Source organism: Gavialis gangeticus, unplaced genomic scaffold, assembly GCF_001723915.1.
Source record: "Gavialis gangeticus isolate Ggan-Ray unplaced genomic scaffold, GavGan_comp1, whole genome shotgun sequence".
Lineage (NCBI taxonomy): Eukaryota > Metazoa > Chordata > Crocodylia > Gavialidae > Gavialis > Gavialis gangeticus.
Genome location: NW_017729003.1, coordinates 1,692,858 through 1,717,346, shown reverse-complemented (window position 1 = coordinate 1,717,346; position 24,489 = coordinate 1,692,858). Strand labels below are relative to the sequence as shown.

The 24,489-nt window shown below is 41.1% G+C and overlaps 1 protein-coding gene across 4 annotated transcripts in view; it reads left to right on the top strand.

The window, feature by feature from the left end:
• A1CF (APOBEC1 complementation factor) overlaps positions 1–24,489 on the top strand; it is a 64,982-nt gene that overhangs the window by 27,573 nt on the left and 12,920 nt on the right. For 3 of the 4 annotated variants that reach the window (XM_019507763.1, XM_019507766.1, XM_019507764.1), the window contains 7 exons: positions 227–361; positions 3,260–3,390; positions 5,170–5,408; positions 14,089–14,253; positions 18,275–18,372; positions 19,300–19,573; positions 22,581–22,789. In XM_019507763.1, coding sequence (XP_019363308.1) covers positions 227–361; positions 3,260–3,390; positions 5,170–5,408; positions 14,089–14,253; positions 18,275–18,372; positions 19,300–19,573; positions 22,581–22,789 — 1,251 coding nt within the window. The remainder of the gene's footprint in view (positions 1–226; positions 362–3,259; positions 3,391–5,169; positions 5,409–14,088; positions 14,254–18,274; positions 18,373–19,299; positions 19,574–22,580; positions 22,790–24,489) is intronic. The other variant, XM_019507765.1, reaches the window with a different exon arrangement.

The following is a 24,489-nucleotide window of genomic DNA, read 5'->3' as shown; positions in this document are numbered from 1 at the left end:
CCATTAATGAGGCAGAGATATAGACAGAGGCTCTTTCAGGTGAGAAAAAGATTTTTTTTTTATCAGAATTGTGTGGAGGGTGCCAGTGTTAGATAAGCAGGGGCTGTTGGAAAGAGACAGTTATGGATAAGATCTATGGAGTCTTGTATAAACAAGAAAGGCAATTGTGACATGCTTCTGTCGATCCCACACACTTTAGAATTTCTGATTATTTTTCTTCATGCAGGAAAATGGACAAAGAAAGTTTGGTGGTCCACCACCTGGCTGGGATGGCCCACCACCAGAGAGAGGCTGTGAGATTTTCATTGGGAAATTACCGCGAGACCTTTTTGAAGATGAGCTGATACCATTATGTGAAAAAGTAAGCTTTTGTATTTAGCAATTTTTTCTTCTTTTGTACTATACTATGTGCTCAAGATAAACCCTGTGTTCAGCAAAGGCTCAATTTATTTACAACGTATGAAGAAACAAACAATTTAAAACAAAATTTTAACCGAAAGGAATGGCTAACAAGTCAATATAGTATCCTGGAATTCGCTCTTTGGATCAATAGCAAAAAAGCTGTAGTGTATTCAGCTGGTCACTAAACCCTGATTAGAAAGGCAATGTGTGTACATGCCAGTCCTGGGATATTTCTGTTTGAGGACAAACACAGGCACAACTTGTCCAGAAACAAATGCAACATCTGTTCCTAGTAGTTCTGCCTACACAGGGCTGCTGCCTCCAGGGTTACAGTGGAAGGGGAAAGAGCTATATAGCATTTATTCCCTACCTTTGGGAAGAGCTGTGTGCTATTGCATTGGCTCCTACCAGATCTTAACAGATGTGCAGGACCTTTACTATGCCCCAAGGTTGAAAGACCATCACAGAAATATGACTATCCCTATGTGATATGCATATGCAACCACAATAATTGTGGATATAAATTAAAATTCACTCATATTTTTGTGCACACAAGAAGAGAGTGGTTTAAAAAAAAAGAAACCCTCAAACCATAAATACATTCAGAGGAATAACCTAAGTGAATGAGTATCTACTTGTAAATCTTCTTGTTCTTCCTCTTCTTTTTGTCATCCTCACTGTTATACATGTCACATAAGTGTTGTACATGTCACATAAGTATTGCCAGTGGCTGCTGGGCACTGGGTCTGGCCAGCCTGCAGCCCCGTGGCCCATGTCCCAACATTGGCACTGTTGCTGCTACCAGGCCCTGCCCCTCACCCAGCATCCTGCTATCAGCACAGAAATCTGGATGGGCATGTGCCCCCTGTGTCACCCCTGAAATGTCACCATTCTTGCTGTTTGTTCATGGGCGGATCTAAGATTTTGAAAAGCGGGATGCAGATGGCATGGTATATCATCAAATCCATATAAAACATATTTTTATCAAACTAAAGAGAAGCTAGAAGATTTACTAATATCCTAGGGGCCCAGTCCTATATTATTCAGTTTAAGATCAAAGAAAAACAAATAAAACCTTATTGGAAAGTGTACTAATTTTCTAGCTTATATATTAAGTTTAAAAAATACAACAAACTAAGCATAAATAGTCCAAAGATATTGTTTTATTAGCCCTGTAATCAGTATAGTTATATGTACATCTCTTATTCAGATTCATAAACAAAATCTAGCCTTCTTGAGCATCTTGACAGTGCATCCAACACTTCACCGTCAGTCAATTCTGCATCTGAGTTAATGTTCACCTAAATTACTATTACCATACCTGAGTTAATTTTTCTTAGCTAGAACTAAAAACAGTCAGCAGGGCTGTGAAATGGAAGAGATATTACAAAAAATAGCTAACAGGAAGCGGAATTGCAGAAGAAAGGATAGCTTAATTAATCGAACATCAAGACCATTAAGAAAAGGAGTGAAGGAATATTAGCAAGAATCAGATACATTTTAGTGGGTCATGAAGTAAACTGAGTCCTTTGGCCCTGCCAGAATAGAAATTCTGCTGTCTCTCTATGGCAATTGGTTTTAAAGTTTGGGTGGAGAAGGAATCAAAGCGGGATGTAACCGCACCACTACTTCTCCCGATCCTGGGTCTACCCCTGTGTTTGTAACATTATCTCCAAAGTTGTGAGCTCTTTGAGGCAGTGATACATGGGTGAAAATCCTGGCTCCATGGAAGCCAATGGTCAAACTCCTACTAACTTCAATAGAGCCAGGATTTCTCTACCACTCTTCCATGAAATGTTAAGCCTTCTTTGGATATCAGTTAAGTAGCATATAATAGCTGTACTACAGATATGTACAGTTCAAAGGTTTGCAGCCTTTTCAGATTCAAGGCATTCCTCCTTCGATTCAAGTCACCCCTCCAAAAATGCTAGCCCTGAGTTTTCGCTTGTTTTTTGACCTCAGAAAAACAATAAAGCAATTCTTCTGTTGCCAAGAACTTATAATACAATAGGTCAGGTTGTTTTTAACACTATGAAATCATACTGAAATGCCTGGATTTACCTTGTAAATCATGGCTACACACCTAACAATGCTAACATTGTGAGGCACCCCATGGCACCCTTGACAGGATTTCAAGGCACCCCAGAATGCCACAGCACCCTGGTTGAGAATCATAGGTATAGCGTACCCTCCTTACTGCTAATGGTGATCAAGTTTCCAAATGTGGAAACCTTGCCAAAATCTCTTTGGTTTTCACGGACAGTATTCCTGCCTTCTCAATAATCTTTACTACCAGCCTCAATTCTATCTGGAAATAGAGTAAAACTCCACTAACAGTGGCACAGAAGTAATTTTAGTCAAATGACATGCACATATTGACTTGGTTTCCTTTTTCTTTCACATGAGAACAGGCTGATACTATTAGACTTTGGAGCCTCCTGTTCTCTTTTCTAACACAGACAAATTAAATATTTAAAAAGAAAGGTCAGATCAATGCAAGAAAATCATTGCTTACAGTGGCAAATCCACTTTAAGGTTTCTGAGACACATGTTGAGTTCTGGCAACACATTATCAGAGTGCGTTAATAGAGGTCATTAACCTTGCTAAAGAGATCTGTAGTGATAACTCAGCCTGGCCTGTCACTTAAACATATGTTCCTTTTATTTATTTTGACTTTGTTCATGGGTCAGAAAACAGTCCTAAAGTAAAATAGACCCTGGTTGATGATCATAAATGGAAATATCCAAACAGCTTTGAGATGATATGCACAAGACCAAGTGAGGGAAATAATCAGCATTGTGCTATTACCAAAGTGTTCTTTTAGAATAAGTTACCAGTTTTCATTTTTATTTACAGATTGGCAAAATCTATGAAATGAGAATGATGATGGACTTCAATGGAAACAACAGAGGATATGCCTTTGTAACATTCTCTAATAAACAGGAGGCTAAGAATGCAATCAAGCAACTTAATAATTATGAAATTAGGTAAGCATAACTAGTAAGTTTACACAAATCTGATATTAAATATATTATTATTCATTGTATATTTGTTCCTATGAGCTGCAAAAGATTTATCTAATTATCTAAACCTGAAAAAGAATACTATTCATTGTTCCTTTATACAGTCACTCACTTTTCCACTTGCTGAAAAGACCTAATTAGTACATAAATTTAGATATTTGCTTTATACGTGCTAAACAGGAACTACAGCGTCCCCCAAATCAAAATTTTCTACAGGAAATTCTGCCAAGAGTTTTTCCATTGGAAAAATTGAAAATAAAATTTTAAATATGAGCTAATGAGCCTCTTTTGGTTTGTTAAACAAGAAACCTGAAATAGCATTTCAGGTCAGTTTCCCTTTAATCTATTTTTGCCTGAGTTGTCATGGTGCCTGACATGAGCTGAAGTTCTAACACCCCATGTCCTATCTTATGGGCCAGGCTGAACTACATTTCTCTTCATAGATTTCACAGACATTAGGGTTGGAAGGGACTTCGGAAGATCATCGAGTCCAGCCCCCCGCCCAAGGGGCAGCAAATAAGCTGGATCCCAGCAAGATAAATATCCATTTTTTTCTTGAAGGCGTTCAGAGTAGGTGCTTGAACCACCTCCGATGGCAGGCTATTCCAGACCTTGGGGGCTTGGACAGTAAAGACATTCTTCCTTATGTACAGCCTAAAACGGTCTTGCAGTAGTTTATAACTGTTCAACCTTGTCGTCCCCTGGGGGGCTCTGGTGACGAATTGTTCCCCCAGATCCTGGTGTACACCCCAATAAACTTATAGGTGGCCATCAGATCGCCCCTGAGCCTGTGCTTTTCCAGGTTGAAGAGTCCCATAGCTCTCAGCCTGTCTTCATAAGGCTGAGAGCTATGTCCAGCCTTATCCTGACCTCTCATCATGTGCATGGCCCTTCTCTGGACTCTCTCAAGCTTCTCCATATCCTTTTTGAATTGTAGAGCCCAAAACTGGACACAGTACTCGAGCTGTGGCCTCACCAAAACTTAGTGCAATGGGAGAATGACTTCCTGGGATTTGCTTGAGAAGCATCTATGCATGCAAGCCAACGTTTTGCTCGCTTTACTAGCCGCAGCATCGCATTGAAGGCTCATGTTCATCTTGTGGTCAATCATGACCTCCAAGTCCCTTTCATCCGTAATGCTAGCCAGCGTAGCACTGCCCAGCCTATAAGGATGCTGCAGGTTTTTCTTCCCAAGGTGGAGAAACTTGCATTTTTCAGTGTTAAACACCATCATGTTCTCATCCACCCATTTGCTGAGCCTGTCAAGGTCAACCTGGATCACCCTCCTGTCCTCAAGTGTGGATGCTTTACCCCAGAGTTTGGTATCATCAGTGAACTTGGCCAGTCTGCTTCTGACTCCAATAGAAGAAATAAATCTTGTTTAGCAGTATGACAGCAACTTGTGACATCACAGTCAGCCTCTTGGTCTGCAAGTCTTCCTACTTGAGTTCATCAGAAGTAAAATTATGTGTTAATATGAGTTCTCAGTGGCAGCCTGAGAAAATAAAAAAAACATAGAAGTATGTAGTAAAGTTTGTAGCTTATTTCTCCCAAATCTTAAAACTTTTAAAACAATATAGTCTCAAAACAGTTTGCACTGTTTTACCACTAGCTTCCCCTTCAAGCTATTGTGTTCAAAATGAATTCATAATTTGAATCTTCTGTGTCTAGAGAAATTATTTTGTGATTGCACAAAGAAATGAGTCTGCTTTATCATGAACTGAAACTGTTGTTTGTGTGCAGGAATGGACGACTCCTAGGTGTTTGTGCCAGTGTAGACAACTGCCGTTTATTTGTAGGAGGAATCCCAAAAACTAAGAAAAGAGAAGAAATTTTAGCAGAGATGAGGAAAGTCACAGATGGAGTTGTTGATGTCATTGTGTATCCCAGTGCAGCAGACAAGACAAAAAACCGGGGCTTTGCTTTTGTGGAATATGAAAGTCATCGAGCAGCAGCAATGGCAAGAAGAAAACTGCTACCAGGTTTGTACACAGAAAAGGGTTCATGGCTGCTTTGCTGGAACACTTCACTACACAATTTAGTATTAAATAAATCAAAGCAAACTTAATTTTCATTACATTTGGCATACCAGCACAAGCATTTCTACTTACATGTTTTAGCATTGTTTTAAATTCTAGGAACCTGGCTGCACCCAGCTGCATCCATGAAGCTCCCCTTGTTCTAAAATAGAAGCCTCAGTAGGCTGACAGGATAGCCCAGGCCCACATTTTTTCACCAATCACTTTCCTTAATTCTCATCTTTCAAAGGTTTTAAACCTAATTCTTAGCTCTACTATTTTAATTTGAATGTATGGGTTTCAATTCTGCTGTATGATTTCTGTCCAAGAATACACTAGAGAACCTATTATCATTTTCTAATTTAGTAGTAACAATGTCATATTGTCAAAGGGACACAATTCATGAGGGACTACAATGTAACTACTGGTGTCAGCAGGGTGCAACCACTTTTAGAGGCCTCTCCCTGCTAGCGTCCCTCATTTCCTCGGGGTCTCTCCCCATCCCCTTTGTATTCTTACCTACCATGCCTTGACATAACAAATTGACAGAGAGGCTGCCCTAAAGGTGAAGAAAGCTTTGGGCAGTGGTCCCCTGTCATGGCTCTTCTGGCCTCGTCCCACTTTTACTCTGGTTGCACCCTGTAGCTTGGAACCAACCACCTGGGGCCACAAGCTTCTGGCTCAACTTGACTCTCACATTCATGATTTCAAGTTCTAGGGCCTGTGAGGCCCTTACACAGGCCCCAGGGCCGCAGGTCCCATCGGTTATTCCAACCCTGCCTCTCAGGCTGTGGCAGGATTTGCCCTTCAGAGGCTCAGTCCTTATTACCAGTTTCTATCTTCTGTCCTCTTGGCTAGGTACAGACAGTCAAAAAGACCAAGGCTGAATTGATTCAGTCTTTGCAGATTAGTCTAAGATGCAGAGATTAAATTGAAACAAAAGTGAACAGACATTTACCTTTTACTCAGGAAATGCAGTCACATGCCTGCAGTGGTTCAGACCAAAAGCTAGGGGGTGCTAGAGCACAGTTCTCTGTGTTCACTTCCTCTTCCTGCTGCCCCTGAGGTCTCTGGGATTTGCAGTCCAGGAATAAAGCAGCAGGACTTTCCAGGATTGCTCATCACTTCTTCCTGCTTCCAGGTGCCTCTGGGATGTGTAGTCCACAGTTGCAGCCAGCAGTAAGTTTGACTGGGGAAAGGGCTGTTTAACGCCCCCCCCTTCCTGGTCCCAGACCCCAGCTGGGGTTTGCCTGGGGAGGGGGAAGGCCCCCCCTTGTAGATTGGGCTGCATCCCCAGCCAGGCTTGCCTTCCTCCTCCCCCCAACACTCCCATCAGCCAGCCCTCACTGCTCGAGCTAGGGAGCAGAGGGACAGGGCCAGACCTGCTCTCTGGAACAGACAGCACAGCACAGCCCAGGGCTGCAAAGCATGCTGGGATGCTGGGGGACTGTGATTTAACTTGAACCAGGAAGGGGTCTGGGACAGAAGTTTCATAAACAGGTTTGACCCAAATCAGTTAAGTCTGATACCACATACAAACAGGTTTATCTTAAACCAGTTTCAGCCATTTTGAAACTGGTTTTTGTGCACCAAACTTCTGTTCTGTTACAGACTTAAACCAGTTTCTAACCACTTAAACTGGTTTATATGCAACTTCTGTCTCTAGCCCTTAACATCAAGTGTGTGATCCGGAGTGTCCCCAGGCATCCCTTTCAGTGGCCTCTGCCTCCTCTACAGCCACAATTCATTGCACTGGAAAAAACAAAAAAGCACAAAACATGGGTGCCTGCCCTGGCTCAAACAATCGCCCCTCCTAGGTTAGCCTCACCCTGCAGCAGTGATTGCAAAGCAAAACAGAAAAAGACTCAGAGTACTTATCTCACACCCAATAAAGTGTAACCCTAGCCACAGTGCTACCTGTGGCCACATCCAGATTCAGGGTCTTGGGGTGTCAAAATAGTTTCAGTCAACCTCCCAGCCCCTAAGCCTGGAGTCATCTCTCCATGGAGTGCTTTGTTGTGGTTTCCCCACACACTGGAGTACATACAGTCTAACTATTTACACAGTTTATTACAAAACATTCAACATATGAATGAGGTTAATATCAAAACAGGATATCAATAATCTAATTGTCAAAGCCAGGGTATCAATGAACTAAGAACACTTTATACCAATTGAATTAAAAACATCCTCAGTACAACTCCCCAGTTTGAACCTTGAGACTCAAGTGAATTTCACCAGGAGCACAGAGGGTTAACAAAACATCAGCTCTCCTTAACATTAGCAACACAATAACATTGGATGGTGCAGCACCCCTTGCTACAGAGAGAAGGTGCCTTTCTCTGTTAAAGCCTGCAGAGGAGCTTTCCTCTGGTCCAGCTGTTTGCTGTACCTGCAAAAGAAACACACACTGTCCCCCCCCCTCCCCAAAAACATCTTTCTCCAATTCTCAGACACAGCCCCTTGTGCTGATAACTGAAACAACACTTGGTTTATTATCCATCCAGCCCTATGCTGTTTTCTCAGTTAACTCTGTCTCCAGAGCCTTCCCAAACTGACATCCTGCCCTTCTAGGCAAGTCTCCCGTACAACTCTTTCCTGGGGCCCCTCTCCTCCAGACCCCTCTCTGAGCCTGGCTGTGATATGCATATGCTTTTGCAAAACAGCTGTGGCTGAAAACTTTCCCACTCTGCCTTTGCAGAGATCTTTAGCCCTGCTTCAAGTCCAGCAGCAGTTGTTACAAGGGTTCTTAGGTTCCTTTCACCCTGGCCATGGGCAACTGGTGCTTCCTAGCAATGACTGGGGGGGGAGGATCTCCCCATGGCCGATCGTGCTGACCCAGAAGTGCCAGCGGTGTGCCCGGAAGGGCCGGGGTGCACCCAGAAGTGCCAGTGGCACTTCTCCTGGTGCCCCCACTCCCCAGCCAGGGCTCTCAGGGGGGGGCATCAGCGCTCCTGCCTTCCCCACCTAAGTGGGGAATGCTAGCTGTCAGGGGGTGCACCAGCACTCTCAGGGGGTGCACGTGTACCTCCGTGCAACCCCTACACATCACCACTGACCCTGGCTGTCCTTCTGAGTCCTTCCTTCCTAGACTTGGTTCAGCCTTGGAATCTTCCATCCAGAGACTGGCTCCCTGTGGCTCCTATAGCCAGTCTGCCTCTCTGGCCTGAGGCTTGGGCCTAGACAGTCTCTTGCGAGTCATCTGGCCCTCCACTTCTACCCCTGGGCCATCAGGCACTGCCTGCACTGGGGCTCACAGTCATTTTGTCTCAGGCTTCCCTGCCTGTTAGTTTGGTTCCAGCTACCCAAAGGAAGAGCAAGTAAAATGGAAGAAAAAGTGGGAGAGAGAGGGGGAGAGAAAGATAAAAAAGAAAACAACAAAGAAAAGCGACAAACTGATAGTGAGAGAGAGGCCCAGGCATCCCTAGACCCTTTCCCTCTCTTGTAATGGGGTAGAGGCCCCATTACAAGGAAATAACAGCTTTTTATGCTTGACAGAGGGTTAAATACAGTCTGGCTTTGATAATGTAGTTCTCCACTCTGAGTCTGGTTCCCTTCACTCCTTCCCAAATTTAGAAGTTTGCTAGGGCACACCAGTTCTCTAGAAAAAAAGTTAGGGAATGGACACTAAAACTGCATTTCTTGGCAGTGAAGGTGACATACATTTCACTCACCCAAGCCTTAAATACTAAAATCCGAAGTTAAAGGAAGTCTCATGCTTTTCTTACCACCATTACATGAAGTACCTCACAGATGCCTGTATTCCACAAATGACCTAAAGGACCTTTCTGCCCAAAACCTTCTCTAAAATCTCCCCCAACCATGCCGTTGGCCCAATAGAAGAAATCACCCCCCAAAATATCCTTCCCTCTTGCATATTTCCTGGACCATCACAGCTACAACATCATTCCTATATTGTATAAGCTCTTTGTTTCCTTCTCCAACAGATACCAATCCCGCCACAACTTAAAATCACTATTTAATCCAAATCACTCTGAAATGCAAAACTTTGTATGACATTTGCCTTTGTAATGCTATTAATTATGTTAGTACAGGCATACCTCGTTTTATTGCGCTTCGCTTTATTGCGCTTCGCAGATACTGCATTTTTTACAAATTGAGGCAAGACCCTCCACCAGCAAAAAGATTACGACTCGCTGAAGGCTCAGATGATGGTTAGCATTTTTTAGCAATAAAGTATTTTTTAATTAAAGTATGTACATTTTTTTTTAGACATAATGCTATTGCACACTTAACAGACTACAGTATAGTGTAAACATAACTTTTATATGCACTGGGAAACAAAAAATTCGTGTGACTCGCTTTATTGCAATACTTGCTTTATTGCAGTGGTCTGGAACTGAACCCGCAATATCTCCGAGGTATGCCTGTATTCTAAACCTGTTGCATCTATGCTGTGTCTGTCCTGTCTACTTGGATCATAAATTCTTCATAGCTGGGAACTGTCTACTGTTGTGTGCTTGTACAGGGCCACCACAATGTGGCCCTTTCCTTTTTTATCCCAAAGCAATTTCTGATAGTGGCAATCATTACAAGAGGAATTTATAATCCATTCATCTTTTCAGGAACCTTATTTACAGGGGTGTTGCTATGGTCTGACAGTTCCCAGCACTACCACACCACTCATGAGTGAGGCTTCTTGAAAGAAGGGGAAATTGTGACTACTGGACTTTCTACTGCTAACGTCTATGCACTACACCAATGTCTGTGCCATCTTCTATTTGTAGATTTGCTTTGCACTTTTATAAACATTTTTGTAAAACAAATTCAACTTGATTGTCAGAGTGTAAGGGTAGAGGACTGTCCATGAGGGCTAGGGACAGATGTTCAAAAAGTCTGAGTGTGAATTGATTCAATCTTTGTAGGTTAGTCTCACCTGGCTAGGCTGAATCTGTTTGTAACTGCACAGACATCACAGACATGCAGACACATGCCTGCAGTGGCTCAGGCTAGAAGTCAGGGGGCACTAGAGCAGCCCTCCCTTCACTTCAACAGTGCTGAGCTGAGGGGGGCATGGCCAGGCCCCAGCAGGATGCTCTGATTAGGGAAATATTTCCCCCCACTTCTGACCAGCCCAGTAGGGAACTGATAACACAGTGTTTATCACCCCATTAAGAAAACAACAATAGGACATTACCAGCTACCTGTTGATTCTGCCTTTGTCCCGTCTGCTATGGCATGGACTGTAGCCAGCATGTGGTCTTCTAGCTAATGTGGAGCAGTGTCTTTGTAAAGCAAAGCGGATGGAGATTCCCTGCTTAGCAGGAAGTCACAAGGGGAGGGCAGGAGAAGGGGGAAGCCAGGCAAACACCTGCAGTCTCTGCCAGAGCTGTAGCCAAGGAGTAGAGGGGAGGAGCCAGCCCTGCTGTGGAGCAGAGAGCCCTGCTGGAATGCTGGGGGACTCTGGTTTAACTTAAGCCAGGAAGGGGTCTAGGACAGACATTGCATAAACCAGTTTGAGCCAAACCAGTTAAGTCTGATACTACATTCACACAGGTTTATCTCAAACCTATTTCAGACATTTTCAAACTGGTTTATGTGTGCTGAACATCTATTCTGTTACAGGTTTAAACCAGTTTCTGATCACTTAAACGAGTTTATGTGTAATGTCTGTCCATAGCCAAGAAGAATAGTTGTCATTATGTAAATATCATGCAAAGGTTACAAAGTGTTACTGAAAATTTATATTAGATCTTCAAATATGTGTCATGAATATCATAAGAGACAAGTAGATCTCAGGACTAACACTCTTTAGCACATCTATTGAACTTTACATGTGGGATACAAATGTAAAATGATGTCAAAAGCAAGGACTGAGGCTAACCAACAAACTTACTCTTTGATTTTGTCTAAATCCCTCTGCTTCAACTTTCCCTATTTGCTAGATGGGAATAATACTTCATAGAGGTGCAGCCATTTATCAAGTTTGTGGCTGCAACAATGTCTAAGTTTTTCTCGTTTTGCATGAAAAACTTGCCACAATGACTTGAAAAAGGATATTGTGCCACACCACAATGGAGACAAGAAACTTGAATTTGGTGAGTTGATATGCTAGGCTGAGTGCTTCATGATGGATATCAGCATCTGCTTACTCTGATTTAGCCAATGAAATGAGAGCATCTTGAACTTTGGCTGTTTGGTATCAAACCACTTTAACACTTTGAATTCTGCACTCCCCGCATGTTTCACATGCTGACTTAGCAGTAACATTGACACGATCTGTGATAATTTTCCAACAATAAACAGAGGCAGGCAACAGAATGTAGATCCTTTGCAGAATGCTGAAGAGGGACTTAGACTCTGCTGAAGAAGTTGCAGCATCCACCTCCATATGATGAGACTAAGCAAATGGCGTTCACATGGAACAAAAAATGATCTTGGGTTTTGATGAAGGATTCTTGCCTGTACACCCTTATTTTTCCCCCTTCATATTTGTACCATTGTCATAACCCTGACCCCAGCAGTCACATATATTTATATCACATTCCTTCAGATTAGTAAGTATAGTATCAGTTAGTCCTTCCCCTGTGGATTCATCATTGTTTTAAAACCAATAAAGTGCTCCTGAATGGTCAGTTTGCCATTCAAAGTGTCAAGTAACCTAACAGTGAAAGTTATCTTTCCAGAATGCCTTACATCTGGAGTGCAGTCCAATATCATGGAGTAGTGTTTGGCACTCCTCTACCTTTTAAGAATATCTTGCTGCACTTTCTTTGCTAATAATTCAGTTATCTCATTTTGGATTGTTTTTCCACAGCAGTGATCTGTCACCTTCCTGGACAGTATGTATCACAAATGTTCCTTCATTATTTCATTGGACTTTCCTAGTAACTCCACCAAACCCAAGAAGTTCCCATTGTTTGTTGTGAAGAACCTGTCAGATGAGCTTCAGAAAGCCTTGCTATGTTTAGAAAGATACAGTATTATTATCATGAGCCTCTCTAGAATGTTCTCCCAGTGTTTTGTCTCTTGTTTGATCACACATTGAAGCTTCAGGTCAATGCAATTATCCTGTTTTATCCTTTGCTCTGCTTTGACGCATGTTTGTGAGGAATTGAAATGACTGGGCAACTTCTCATGATGCACGAGAATCTGAGAAGTCTTCCAATCACTCAACCCCTCAAATGCTAAGAATGATTTTGGATTCAAGTCAAAGGGCTGCAGCAGAAACAGAAAATCTCATCAGTGGACTCCAAGTAAAGCAGACAGCACGGCTTCAGAACTTCACTTTTTTCAAGATTTCTGTATAAAAACATCATAGAAAAATGGTGATTCTGCTCATTCAGAGGAAAACCCATGTCCTTACTTTTGGTGGACCATTGGTCAATAGCAGATCTCAAATTTTGTCTCAACTGTGACCATCTCACTAATACTGTGTGGGTTGTCATTAACAGATTTCAAGTATTTTTTTCATCATGTCTGCATCTTTTTTCATTACAATGATTAATTGAGCTTTTCATTTCCTCTTCTTTGCCCCTGACATCCTCTTCTTAGGTACTTGCAACATTTTGTTTGCTTCCAAGTTTCATGGCCAGTAAAAAAAAAACTAAACCATCCCAGCATACCCTGCCACACACTTGCACACCCTGGCATATGTTTGCATACCCTGGCACACACCTACAAGGGTCAGGTCATGACTGGTGAAAACTAAAACAAGCATCCACACTCTTGCTGCTGCCACCAATAAGTAGGCTCCCCCCTTCCCCTGTGTAGTACAGCTCTGATATATATTACTATCCAGGCAGTTAATGAAGTTTATGGCCTGTTAATGTCCCACTGTTATTTACTTCACAGGTGTTAACTATCATCTCCTTTAGTTCCCTCAGCTGCCTGAATAGTAATCCCAGAGCTGCACCATGCTACTTCACCCTCACCTTTGCCTGCAGAGCTGCCAGCTGCCCCAGCTCTGGCTATATTTAAAATAACAGATTAATTAAACACATTTTAATTATTACCATAGACATAAGATTCATAATGCAACCATTGCACTGATTTTTAGCTTTGTTTTTATTTAACTCTTTGTTTACCTTTATAGACACCTGATCTAATACATATTGAAACCAGTATAATTGTTTCCTCCACATAAGGGTCTACTTATATTAAATTATTGACAATCATTTTGCCTCTTGTAACTGTGCTTTGGAAGCCAAACAACTGTACACAAATCTAAAACATACATCTTATTTACATTTATTGTACCACAGCACCTGTCACATTATGGTCCCTGGAGCCTTTTCCAGTCAGAAGTACAAGGCAACATTTTGCAAACAACAGGGATTTTCAGAATTAGAAGTGGGTTCACTGGAAGAACCGTCTTTATAAAGTACTTCACTGAATAAATGCACAATGGGCTGTACCATGTTTTCTCCCCTTCACTGTTGGACGTCACACAAATACAGAATTTCTAGGTTGTGGTGATAAAGTCTGAACAATCTGTCTATTCATTTCTGGATACAGATGTTCCTTATACTACTGCTGTGAGTTTGAAAAGTGTTAGATCCTTATGTATAATGAATGCATTCTACTACTTGCAATACCACAATATAAATGCTACAACATACCACATGGCTTGAAGTGAACGCTGGTAATTTCAGGGGGGTTTTTTATTATTTCCCTCTTACAGGAAGGATACAATTATGGGGACATAATATTGCTGTAGACTGGGCTGAACCAGAAGTTGAAGTTGATGAAGACACAATGTCATCAGTTAAAATCCTTTATGTGCGAAACCTGATGCTATCAACTACAGAAGAGACAATTGAAAAAGAATTCAGCAATATTAAACCAGGTAAGAAATGCCATAAAGCAGATTTTCAGCTATTAAGGTTTTAAATACATTAAACTGGAAGGCCTTTACAGTTATCTTAAACTTAATGTGGTTGGTCCATTTCATCAAAATATTTCTTAATTTGTGAAACATGAATAAAAATAAGGTCTGGAAATGTTGAAACAATGTTTACCCAATAAAGGTCTTAGACATGCCCTGCTGAGATCAGATCATTAATAAACTGTTATTTTTTTTAACTGACATGATTATTAACCTTTTTAAAGCAAGGTAGTAAATCAAACCATCCAGTTGCAATTCAAAACAATGCCTAGAAAGTATTCTATTTTAGTAAAAATGATTTTTAGTATGAGATATATTGCATATAAGTTCTACACGACTTATTTTTGCAAAGATATTTTTAGTTTGGCCTTTTTATGCATGTTTTAGGCATTGTATAGTTTTAGTTACAAAAGGAATAAGAATATACTAATAAGACTGATACTTGTTTTCTGTATTCTTCTTCTATGGAAAAGTATAATTTTAAACACAGTGGTTCTCTCCCCAGCTGCCCATAGGAACTCTTTGATTTTCAAAAGTGATTCTTTCTAATAACACTTACTATAAAACCTGTATGCCAAAGAATCACAAAACTTCTATTTGCATTTTAAACACATATTTAAATTTTATTCAATTCAGTGGTGTGCTACACTGTAGAATTCACATACAAAAAAGGCTTGAAATCCTGTAAACTAAATCCCATATGTAGATATATGGGATAGATATATATAGACTATAAAAAAAGAATAGAAAGAAGAAACAATATCAAATGAGGCTATTGGAAGAAATGGTAGCCATAGGAGAAAATAACAATTATTGACTTTTTGGGCAAATTATAACTAAAAGACCAAAAAAATTAGCCTAATTCCTGATACATAAATTCTTGAAGATACACAGGTCCCGTTTTTTAAAAACAAGTTTAACAACTTACTCATGGATGGTGTAGGAAAAGGCTTCATGCTGGAAAAAATTTATGAACTTATTAAGCTACAAGTAGATCGATAAATAAATAAACTAACTTATTAATCTACAAGTAGATCATGATCTCACATCTGAATCTCAAGTAAAATCATAAACATCTTCACTGAGAAATGTAGAGGCCTTGTTTTTCCTTGCCCAGAAATCTTCAAAGATTCATTAACTGGTGATACCCAATTTTGACAAAAATTTTTATTATACTAATTTTAGAAGGCATTTATCCAAAGCATTGCAATGAAATATAATAGCCCCAATTTTCAAAAATGGTGATAAGTCATTTATACAACATTATTTTTGGTATTTAGCACTAAGCTAGTAATTACTTGACTTCATGTATCCACAAACCAAAGAAAAATAAGCTCTGTATGCTTTTTCTGGCATGGTTCCTAAATATACCACTGTGTAATGAGACCTCAAATAATAATTGTATCATTAAAGGTAGATAGAGCCCTTCCAAAAGCAGAGGGCCTTTGGGAGGGGGAAAAAACATACTGAGTTCACAGAAATTGGCTGGCAAGTGGCCCTAAAACTATTTTTTTACCATGGTTTCAGACTGAAATATTGCAGCAAAGAGGTTTTTTACACTGTTTTCTTGTAGTGCAGGCCAGTCCAAGTTCGGAGTGGCCAGGGGCTGCAGGCTCCCTAGCCACATGCTGGATGGGCCACATACCTCCTGGGCTGCCCACCATGTTGTGCTGCATGGCAGGTGCCTCGGCTGTACCACATAGCCAACATCCTCCCACTGTACCATGACAGTTTCCCCCACACCATACCATGCCATTTAGCGTCTCCACATCCCCTTCAGATCCCCCTGAGCAGCATAGCTGTGGGCTTCCCTCAGCCTCATGGTCTGTGCCATCCTGCCCTGCCCGACCCCCTGAGGCAGGGGCAGGAAACTGGAGAAGGAAGGGGGAATGCAGAGACTCTAGCAGCACACAGACCAGAATCTCAAGGGCACAGGCAATGTGTTGGGGGTGCATGCAGGTGCATGTGAACCCCTGAGATTGGCCAGACACCCCCTGGAAGCGCCAGCCATGAAACCAGAAGTGGCAGCAGAAGTGCATTTCTGGTTTCACCAGTTTCGCCGCTGGTGCTCCTGGGCTCGGCAATTAGCTGCTGCCTCCCCGCAATCAGTGATCAGCCTCCGGGGTATCCTCCCCCCTTGTCGGTGTTCTGGTGCATCCCCAGATTCGGGAGGCACCAGTCGCCCATGCTCAAGGGTCACAGGCTAACCCCTCAGGATCTTCATGTGAGCCACCAGTTGGACAGCCTGTTATAGTATCCAAAATCCTAAAAGTAGAGATTGACCACAAGCCTTCAGAAGACGGGTTTCCTATGGCAGCAGATGAATCAGATGGGCAGAAGTGGGAGAAATGTTCCTTCCCAACTGAAGGGAGGGAATGAACATTCATGTGAATACACATGCACACCCGCACACACACGCACATGCACACACACTTTAAGGAGGAAAGCAGAACTCAGCACACATTTGGGAACTCTAATACCTTTCTCCAGTTTTGCTGTATGCTGTTGGCAACACAACATGGTACAATAGGGACCAGATCCTCATCAGTACTGGTAGTGCTTGTATGCCCCCCTAGCATCTTTCCTTCTGTGCATCGTCTTTTAGCTCCCATTCCCACCACATGTTTATGCCTGTTACATATACTTTATAGACCCATCCTGCTTTGTTCTGGGACAGAATCACAATGGAGGTTCTCTCAAGAAAGTTGTAATTTTCTTGAGACAACCTCATAGGCAGTCGTGCCAATTAGTTTTTTTCCTTAGTGCACCTTACAGCAGACTCAACAAGGCTTTCTATATTTATCACAAAAATCCTACATTTTTCACTATCAATTTGTGCGTATTCTTATGCATTATCAACTATAAACTACTTGGATGCAGGTCCTGATGCACACCTCATGGCTTACATAGCCACTGGTGAGAGACAAAGCAAAAAAAGCACTGACTCGTCATAGGCAAAATCAAATGTGCATAAAAGGAAACTAGTGCTTTTAAGACTGCTGGAGTGCTAAGGCAACACGGATGTAAAAGTCCAGACAATCTGCAAGAAGTAAATAAAGCCAAAGTGGATGTGAATCAGATGTTGCTTGAAGCACTCTGAATCCATTGTGCAAACATACAACCCCAAGGGATTTTTAAGCAAACTGAATATGAGTGTTCTGTTGACTCTGAGACTAAAGTAACGTAACCAACTGACAGTAGCACTCACCCTTCACAGTGAAGACTAACAGATATAAAACTTAAACTCTTCCAAGTTGAACTTGAACCTTTTTTTTTTTAAGTTACAATCAAAAATTGTATTTTACACGTATATAGTTCTGAAATTCTGGAATACAAGACCACTCAGAAACCAAGGTCATGGCTCTATCATAGTCTCTAAAAGTTGTTGTTCTTGTTCTGATGACTTCATATGCTTTCCTCCTCAATCCTGACTCTGACAGTTTGATGTAGATAATTTTTTTTTCATATCTGAGAACAGCAGTGCAAGATTGTTCTTGTAGCTATAATCATATATATAGCATCTGTAACCATAATATTGTTGAACTCTTCATATGCATCTGTAACCATATATGAAATCATATATAAAAACTAAGTAAAAAAACAAACAACCCTGTAACATTAATTGAAAGTATAAAAAAATGTAACTGGATAATACTAGGTCTCCAGAATGCCCATTCAGATGTATTAATCAAGATGCGTAATACTATGAGTTGGTAATCAAACAAAAGTTTAAGAAATGCAGCATGGCATGTACAGTAATCATACATTTTATCCTGATTTTACTTTATTTAAGCACAAACACAGCTTTACACATAAATCGTTATTAAAGTAAAGAGAAACTCATATGTGTTACATAAATATCTATGTTATCAGGATTTGGTTTGTAAAACTAAATGCTAAAAGCATAATCCAGAAAGTTAATTTGAATCTGAATTCCTTTGAAAAGGCAATTGCATAACTGATATTCCAACTTTTTCCGTAGGTGCAGTTGAAAGAGTAAAGAAAATCAGAGATTATGCATTTGTGCACTTTAATAACAGAGAAGATGCTATTGAAGCTATGAAAGCCTTAAATGGAAAGGTAACATTTGTGTAGAGGTCACTGGCTAGGTTTATGATTAGTAGCGTAGTAATTAGCAACATTGATCAGGTTATTAATAGCTAATAAATCTAGTGAAACTATCCCTACTTTCTATTAAAAAGTTGTTTGTAACTTTCTCATTTCAACAAGATTATTTGCTTTTAGGACTTATTTGCAAATATTTTATACAGCCAAACTCTATATGAATAGAGGCACCTCACCATAACACTATACCATTCATCCTTAGGAATTTGGATAAAACAGTTATCTTTTCTTGGAGAGATGATGCACTGTATTTCATTGATAAATTCTACCAAGCCCAGTGATACAGATTTTGCATGACTTATTCCATTTTGGCATTAGCCTTGAAGATGTGGTACTTACCATTAGTCTCACAATGAGACCTGGACTCCAATTTGTGTGCTTGTTGTTGTTATTTTATCATTTGGATTAGGTAGTGGAAAAACGGGTTTTACCTGAAGTTTAACCCTAACACTGTAGGTTTAAAATAAGTAGGTGAAGGGTGAACAATACTGATTTTATATAAATTCTCCTGACTTTACAGCATTCTAGAGGGAAAAAAAGAGTGTTATCTCAAATTTTCCAACACCAGCAAGTATAGGTCTCGCAGCCCCTGCATGCCATCCGTCTGGGTACATAGAGTGGTTGATTCTGGCCTTAAAAGTATCAATGCTCCAGATCTCTGCTGCAGAAACCTACACACTGTTTCTCTTCCTTTCTGCTACCGCAGAGATTTGGCTTCATTCCCGAAGGCTCTTTTTCTTTTCTGGCCACCCCTATCTTGTCATCTGTGTTAGCAAAACATAGAATATGAATGCTTTTGTGTAGAATTATCTCCAGTAATCTGGTATATTGTGCTGTGTATGTTTCTACTGCGTTTTTTAAAGTATCCCTCTTTGTTTAAAGGTGTTGGATGGGTCTCCTATCGAAGTGTCGTTAGCCAAGCCAGTAGACAAAGACAGTTACATTAGGTATACCAGAGGCACAGGGGGAAGAGGTACCATGTTGCAAGGAGAATACACATACACATTTGGACATGTATATGACCCTGCCACAGCTTACCTTGGAGCTCCAGTCTTCTATGCGCCTCAGGCCTATGCAGCTATTCCTAACCTGCATTTCCCTGCTACCAAAGGGCATCTCAGCAATAGAGGCATTATCCGACCTCCATCAATAAGAGGTAAATTTCAGCTAGCTATGACTATGTCTGTCATAGAACTCTATCAAGATAAAATGCCTGTAGGAGACTTTCCTTGAAACAGCTTCATAGCTAGAGTATGGACCAAATTTATGAAATATAATATCCATCATATTTATCACTTTATTTATGCATCGCATTAAATCTTCTACTGCTAAAAAAACTTTTTTAAAAATACAAGGCATGTATCAGGTTTAACCAAAAGGAAGAAACTAGTATGAAGTATCTCAGATGACACCCTCATGTAGCACTCACTTCAGAGTGTCTGAAAGTTGGGACTCCTTCTGTGTCCCTAATGATTTGGGAATATCCCAAGTCTATCATTTAATTGTTCCTCACTACCAAGGAACACCACCTGAAATTGCACTTGGAGTCCTCATCTCTGGCACAGAATCGTCCTGACTGTCTTCCCAAACTTCCTGCTCTTATGCGCCATTTCCTTTCCTCCCTCCCTATATGATCTCTGCTCAATTTGGAAAATACCAACAGTTCATTAGCTTTCTACCATTCAACACAGCCTGAGTTCCTGGACTTGTTGCTAAGAGAAGCATCAAAAGCTTTCCCAGGCTGGAAAAAAACCCACAGCCTTGAGAACCTGCCTTGTAAAAATGATGAGAACCCTGAGGCGGACACAGCTAGCAAAAAAATAAACTCTCTCATACCCTGAAGAGCAAACAAAAGCAAAGGCTTGAATGACTTTTGAATTAATCTTCCTCCAAAATAAACAAACCAGAAATCCACCATTTTTGTCCCGTGAGGGAAAACAAACAGAACAAGATTTTTTCCACTCACACCAGAATTTGCTGCTCTTAGTTGGTAGTGGATTCAGTCTCAGCAGCCCAAGCAATTGATTTCCTCCTCCTTTTCATGGCCTCAGGATGGGTTTCAGTGCAGCCAGTCCCCAGTAAGCTTCTGAGCTCTGTTTGTGGACTCCTAGCTCCAAAGGCTGGTGCCCTGAGTTTTCTTAGCTATCTGGGCACCTGAGCAGCACTAGATCCCATCACAGAAAGTGACAAATCAATCTCCAAACAGAGAGAAAAACAGGAAAGTGCTTTAGAAGATGGCCAGGGGCTGCTGCTAAAATGATGGATCTTTTGAGTTATTTAGATAAGAGAGAATGAAAATTGGGTAGTTTTAGCAATACCTTGGTGTGTGTGTGTTTTGTTATTGCTGGTACTCTTGGTATCCTCTTGTCTCCACAAATATGGATGCACAAGTTTTATTTTGGCCCCCTTCCAGGTAAACAATACTTTAATGATTTAAAATGAAAGTTCCTTTGCATAATTTCTTTGTTTCCATTTTGGTGTCCTCCAATACATCAAACAAAAATAATTGAGGAGGATAAATAGGGCAGGGTGCCAGCTGCAGGCTGGAGTTACCCATCCCAAGGCAGAGGCAGGTGGGCAGAAGCCACGACTCAGCCACTGCTGCCACTTGTCCCCTGGCAGCATGGGGAGCATGCCAGCAGCTGAACCCCCACTGCTGAGTGCCCCTGAAGCACCGTATCGACAGATCCAGCGGTTCCATAGCTTGCCAATACCTGAGATAGGTTACTGGGAAAGTCCAGTTTGAAACCCGTGCTTCGAATTTCTGTTGGATTAGGTCCCAAATTGAACCTTCAGGCTCAGATATCCCCTAATATGTTTAGCTTTACAAATGCTAATATCTTTATAATAGACTGAAATGAATTACGGGGTTTTCAAACCCATGTCCAGACATTGTCTGAAGTTAATTTCTAGCAGTAATGAACAAGAAATCAATTGGAGTTCACAGCCTATTTCCAAATGGAAAGATGTTCCAAAATAATGTCAGAACTGTTGTTTGAAACCTCAGGAGATTAGAGGAGGATTGAATTCACTAAGGGCCAGATCCAAAAAGGCCTAAACTCCTGTTGTGATCAGTAAGATTGGAAATTAGGCACCTAAATACCTTTTCAGAATACCCTTTCACCTTTAGAACTGATCCCTCTAAAAAAGGATTAAGAAAAGTTAGGATTATGTTATGGGAAATCTGCATTGCTTTATATTTTCTGTGGGTATATACATCTAGCAGGCACTGAAACTTCTTTATAAAATATCAAAACTTCCAAATCCCTGTTACCTCTTCCTTAATGTGCTCTTACTTCTCAATTCCCTAATCCCCAATCATTCTGAAAGGAATCAGGTGGAACATGAAAAAGACTCCCTAGTTCAAAGAGAAGAGGATCTTTATATTCTAAATTCATTAAAATGCTTAAATTATACTGATGGGTGCTGATGGATAGCAATCAGTTTAAAACTTAGCTGTCCTTGTTACTGTGCAAATGCAAATCAGGTTAGAAAAGTGGCAAAAAAAAATCAAATGTAATCTGTGCATGAATTCAATGGAAAATTAAGCCTCACGGTGACTGAACAAAACAGAGAAGATGGGAATTTAGGCATAAATAACTAGGTTTTTCCTTCCAATTAAAATGTCTCAAGACCTTTAAGAAAAAAAATAAGACAAGATGGGCTAAAAATCAGGGTATAATGATGACATTACTACTAGAATTCAATGCAGACAAGATACTCCAGAGGTAAAGATAATCTTACAGATGTACACTGTAATATGCTGATATTCCCTTGTTCACCATCTTCTAATCTGCAGTGAGTTTTCCAAGGAAACTGGCCTGCTCAAATCTTTCTGGCTGAAATTGCAAACAGTAAATATAAATTAAAAGAAACCTACAAAGTATTATAAAAATTTTAAAAAATTGTCCTTTAGATAATAGTTATATCTCTATAGCACTATTGTCCTTTTTAACAAAAGTAAAGTAATAAAGGGAATTCCTATTGTGAGTTCTACTTCATGGTAAAAGTACAATATGAACTTGCATCAGCTCTTAGCAAGACAGCAGTCATACCCATCATCTTAGTAGGATCAGTGAGTGAGGCTAACTTTTCCAATGCAGTAAGAATCAGGGTAATTTTCCGGTGATTTGATTCAGTTCAATGCCTTCTTACATTCCTAGAAATTTACATGAATGTACCTGTAGGGGCTGCGGGAGTTAGAGGACTAGGAGGACGTGGCTACTTGGCATACACTGGTCTGGGTCGCGGATTCCAGATCAAAGGAGAAAAAAGGGGAGAAGACAAACTCTACGATCTCCTGCCTGGGATGGAGCTGACCCCAATGAATCATGTCACATTAAAACCCCAAGGAATTAAACTTGCTCCTCAGGTATGTACAGTGAAAAATGGGGAGGGGTAGGGGTGGAGAGCTCTAGCCAGATCAATATTAATCTTTTACATTTTCCCTAAGTTTTTGGAAAAACAGAAGAACAGGAGGAGATAATAGAATAGTCTCTGAATTGTTACTCATCTCCTCACCTGTGATGTTGATATATAGAGAACTACTAAAAGTTACTTTTATTAATCCCATTCATTCTAAAGGCTGTTTTAGGAGATACTCCACCTACCTGTAAGATGATGCAAAGTTGGACAGGGTCCTTTGGTTACTTTTATTTCTCCCTCAACCTACTCTGAGGTGGTACACCAATAAAAAAGATTCTAAGAATCTTAAGAATAATAAATTATTAATACCAGTTTTCTTTTTTAAAAGAAAAATAATTAATTTTGGGAGACAATAAACAACATTTAAACTGAGAAAAATAAGAATGGCATTGTGCTAAAAAAAGAAGAGTTTCTGCTTTTCAAAGCATAAGAAAGATGTGGACAAATTGGAGAGATCCCTGAAGAAAGTCCCCCTCAAAAAAAAAAAAGGAGATATCTAGAAAACATGACACATAATGAAAAGCTTGAAGAACTGGGATTATTTAGTTTACAGATTAAAAGACTTAAGGATGATTTGATTATACAAAAAGGGTAGTTATAAAGAGGATGGTGATCAATTGTTCTGTGGACACGGGATAGGGCATAAACTGCAACAAGGGAAATTTAAATCAGATTTGGAAGACATTTCTAACAGTGTGGACTGTTAAACACTGGAGCACATTAGCGAGAGAGATTGTAGGCACTCTGTCTTCAGAAGTTTTTAAGTGCAGATCATATTAACATATGCCTGTGATGGTTTAAACCAGAACGATACTACCTTGTGCTGCAAACTGGACAAGATGGCACATCAAGGTTCTTTCCAGCCCTATTTTTTATGAGTCAGTAATGCAGAGCTGTCCAACTTCTAAGCAGACAGGCTGAATGTCCCACAGGTCACACCAGCAAGGGCCACAGGCCAGTGGGCTGCACCAAGGCAAGCCTTGGGCCTACTGGGCTGCACAGTTGACCCCCTCTGCACTCACACCTGTGCACACTCTCCACTGCTTCACTGCACACCAGTGTGGGCACTCTGTCCCCTATGGCTGCACCCAGTGGCCTTTGGCTCACCCTCAGCTCCCCTGGCCATGTTGTACTGCCCTGCCCTTTCCCCTGGGGTGGGAGCAGGCATTGAAAGCTGGAGCAGGCAGGAGGAGCCCAAAGATTCCAGCTGCTGTTGTAGCCAGTGTGATGGGGACAGCAGTGGCTGGGCAGGAGCCCAGGGGCCACAACTTAACCCCTCATGGGCTGCATGCAGACCACAGGCCACCAGTTGGACAGCCTGCTGTAATGTACCATAATAACATTTTACAAAGCTTGCTGCCTCAAAATTTAAATATAGTTTCATAGTTTCTAGGGTTGGAAGGGACCTGAGCAGATCATCTAGTCCGACCCCCTGCCATGGCAGGAAGAGCACTGGGGTCAAACGACCCCAGTAAGGTGGTCATCCAACCTCCTCTTAAAAACTCCCAGGGTGGGAGCCTGCACCACCTCACTTGGAAGCTGGTTCCAGACCCTAGCCGCCCTGACCGTGAAGTAGCGCCTCCTGATGTCCAACTTAAACCTTCCCTCCGCCAGCTTGTGACCATTGTTCCTGGTCACTCCTTGCGG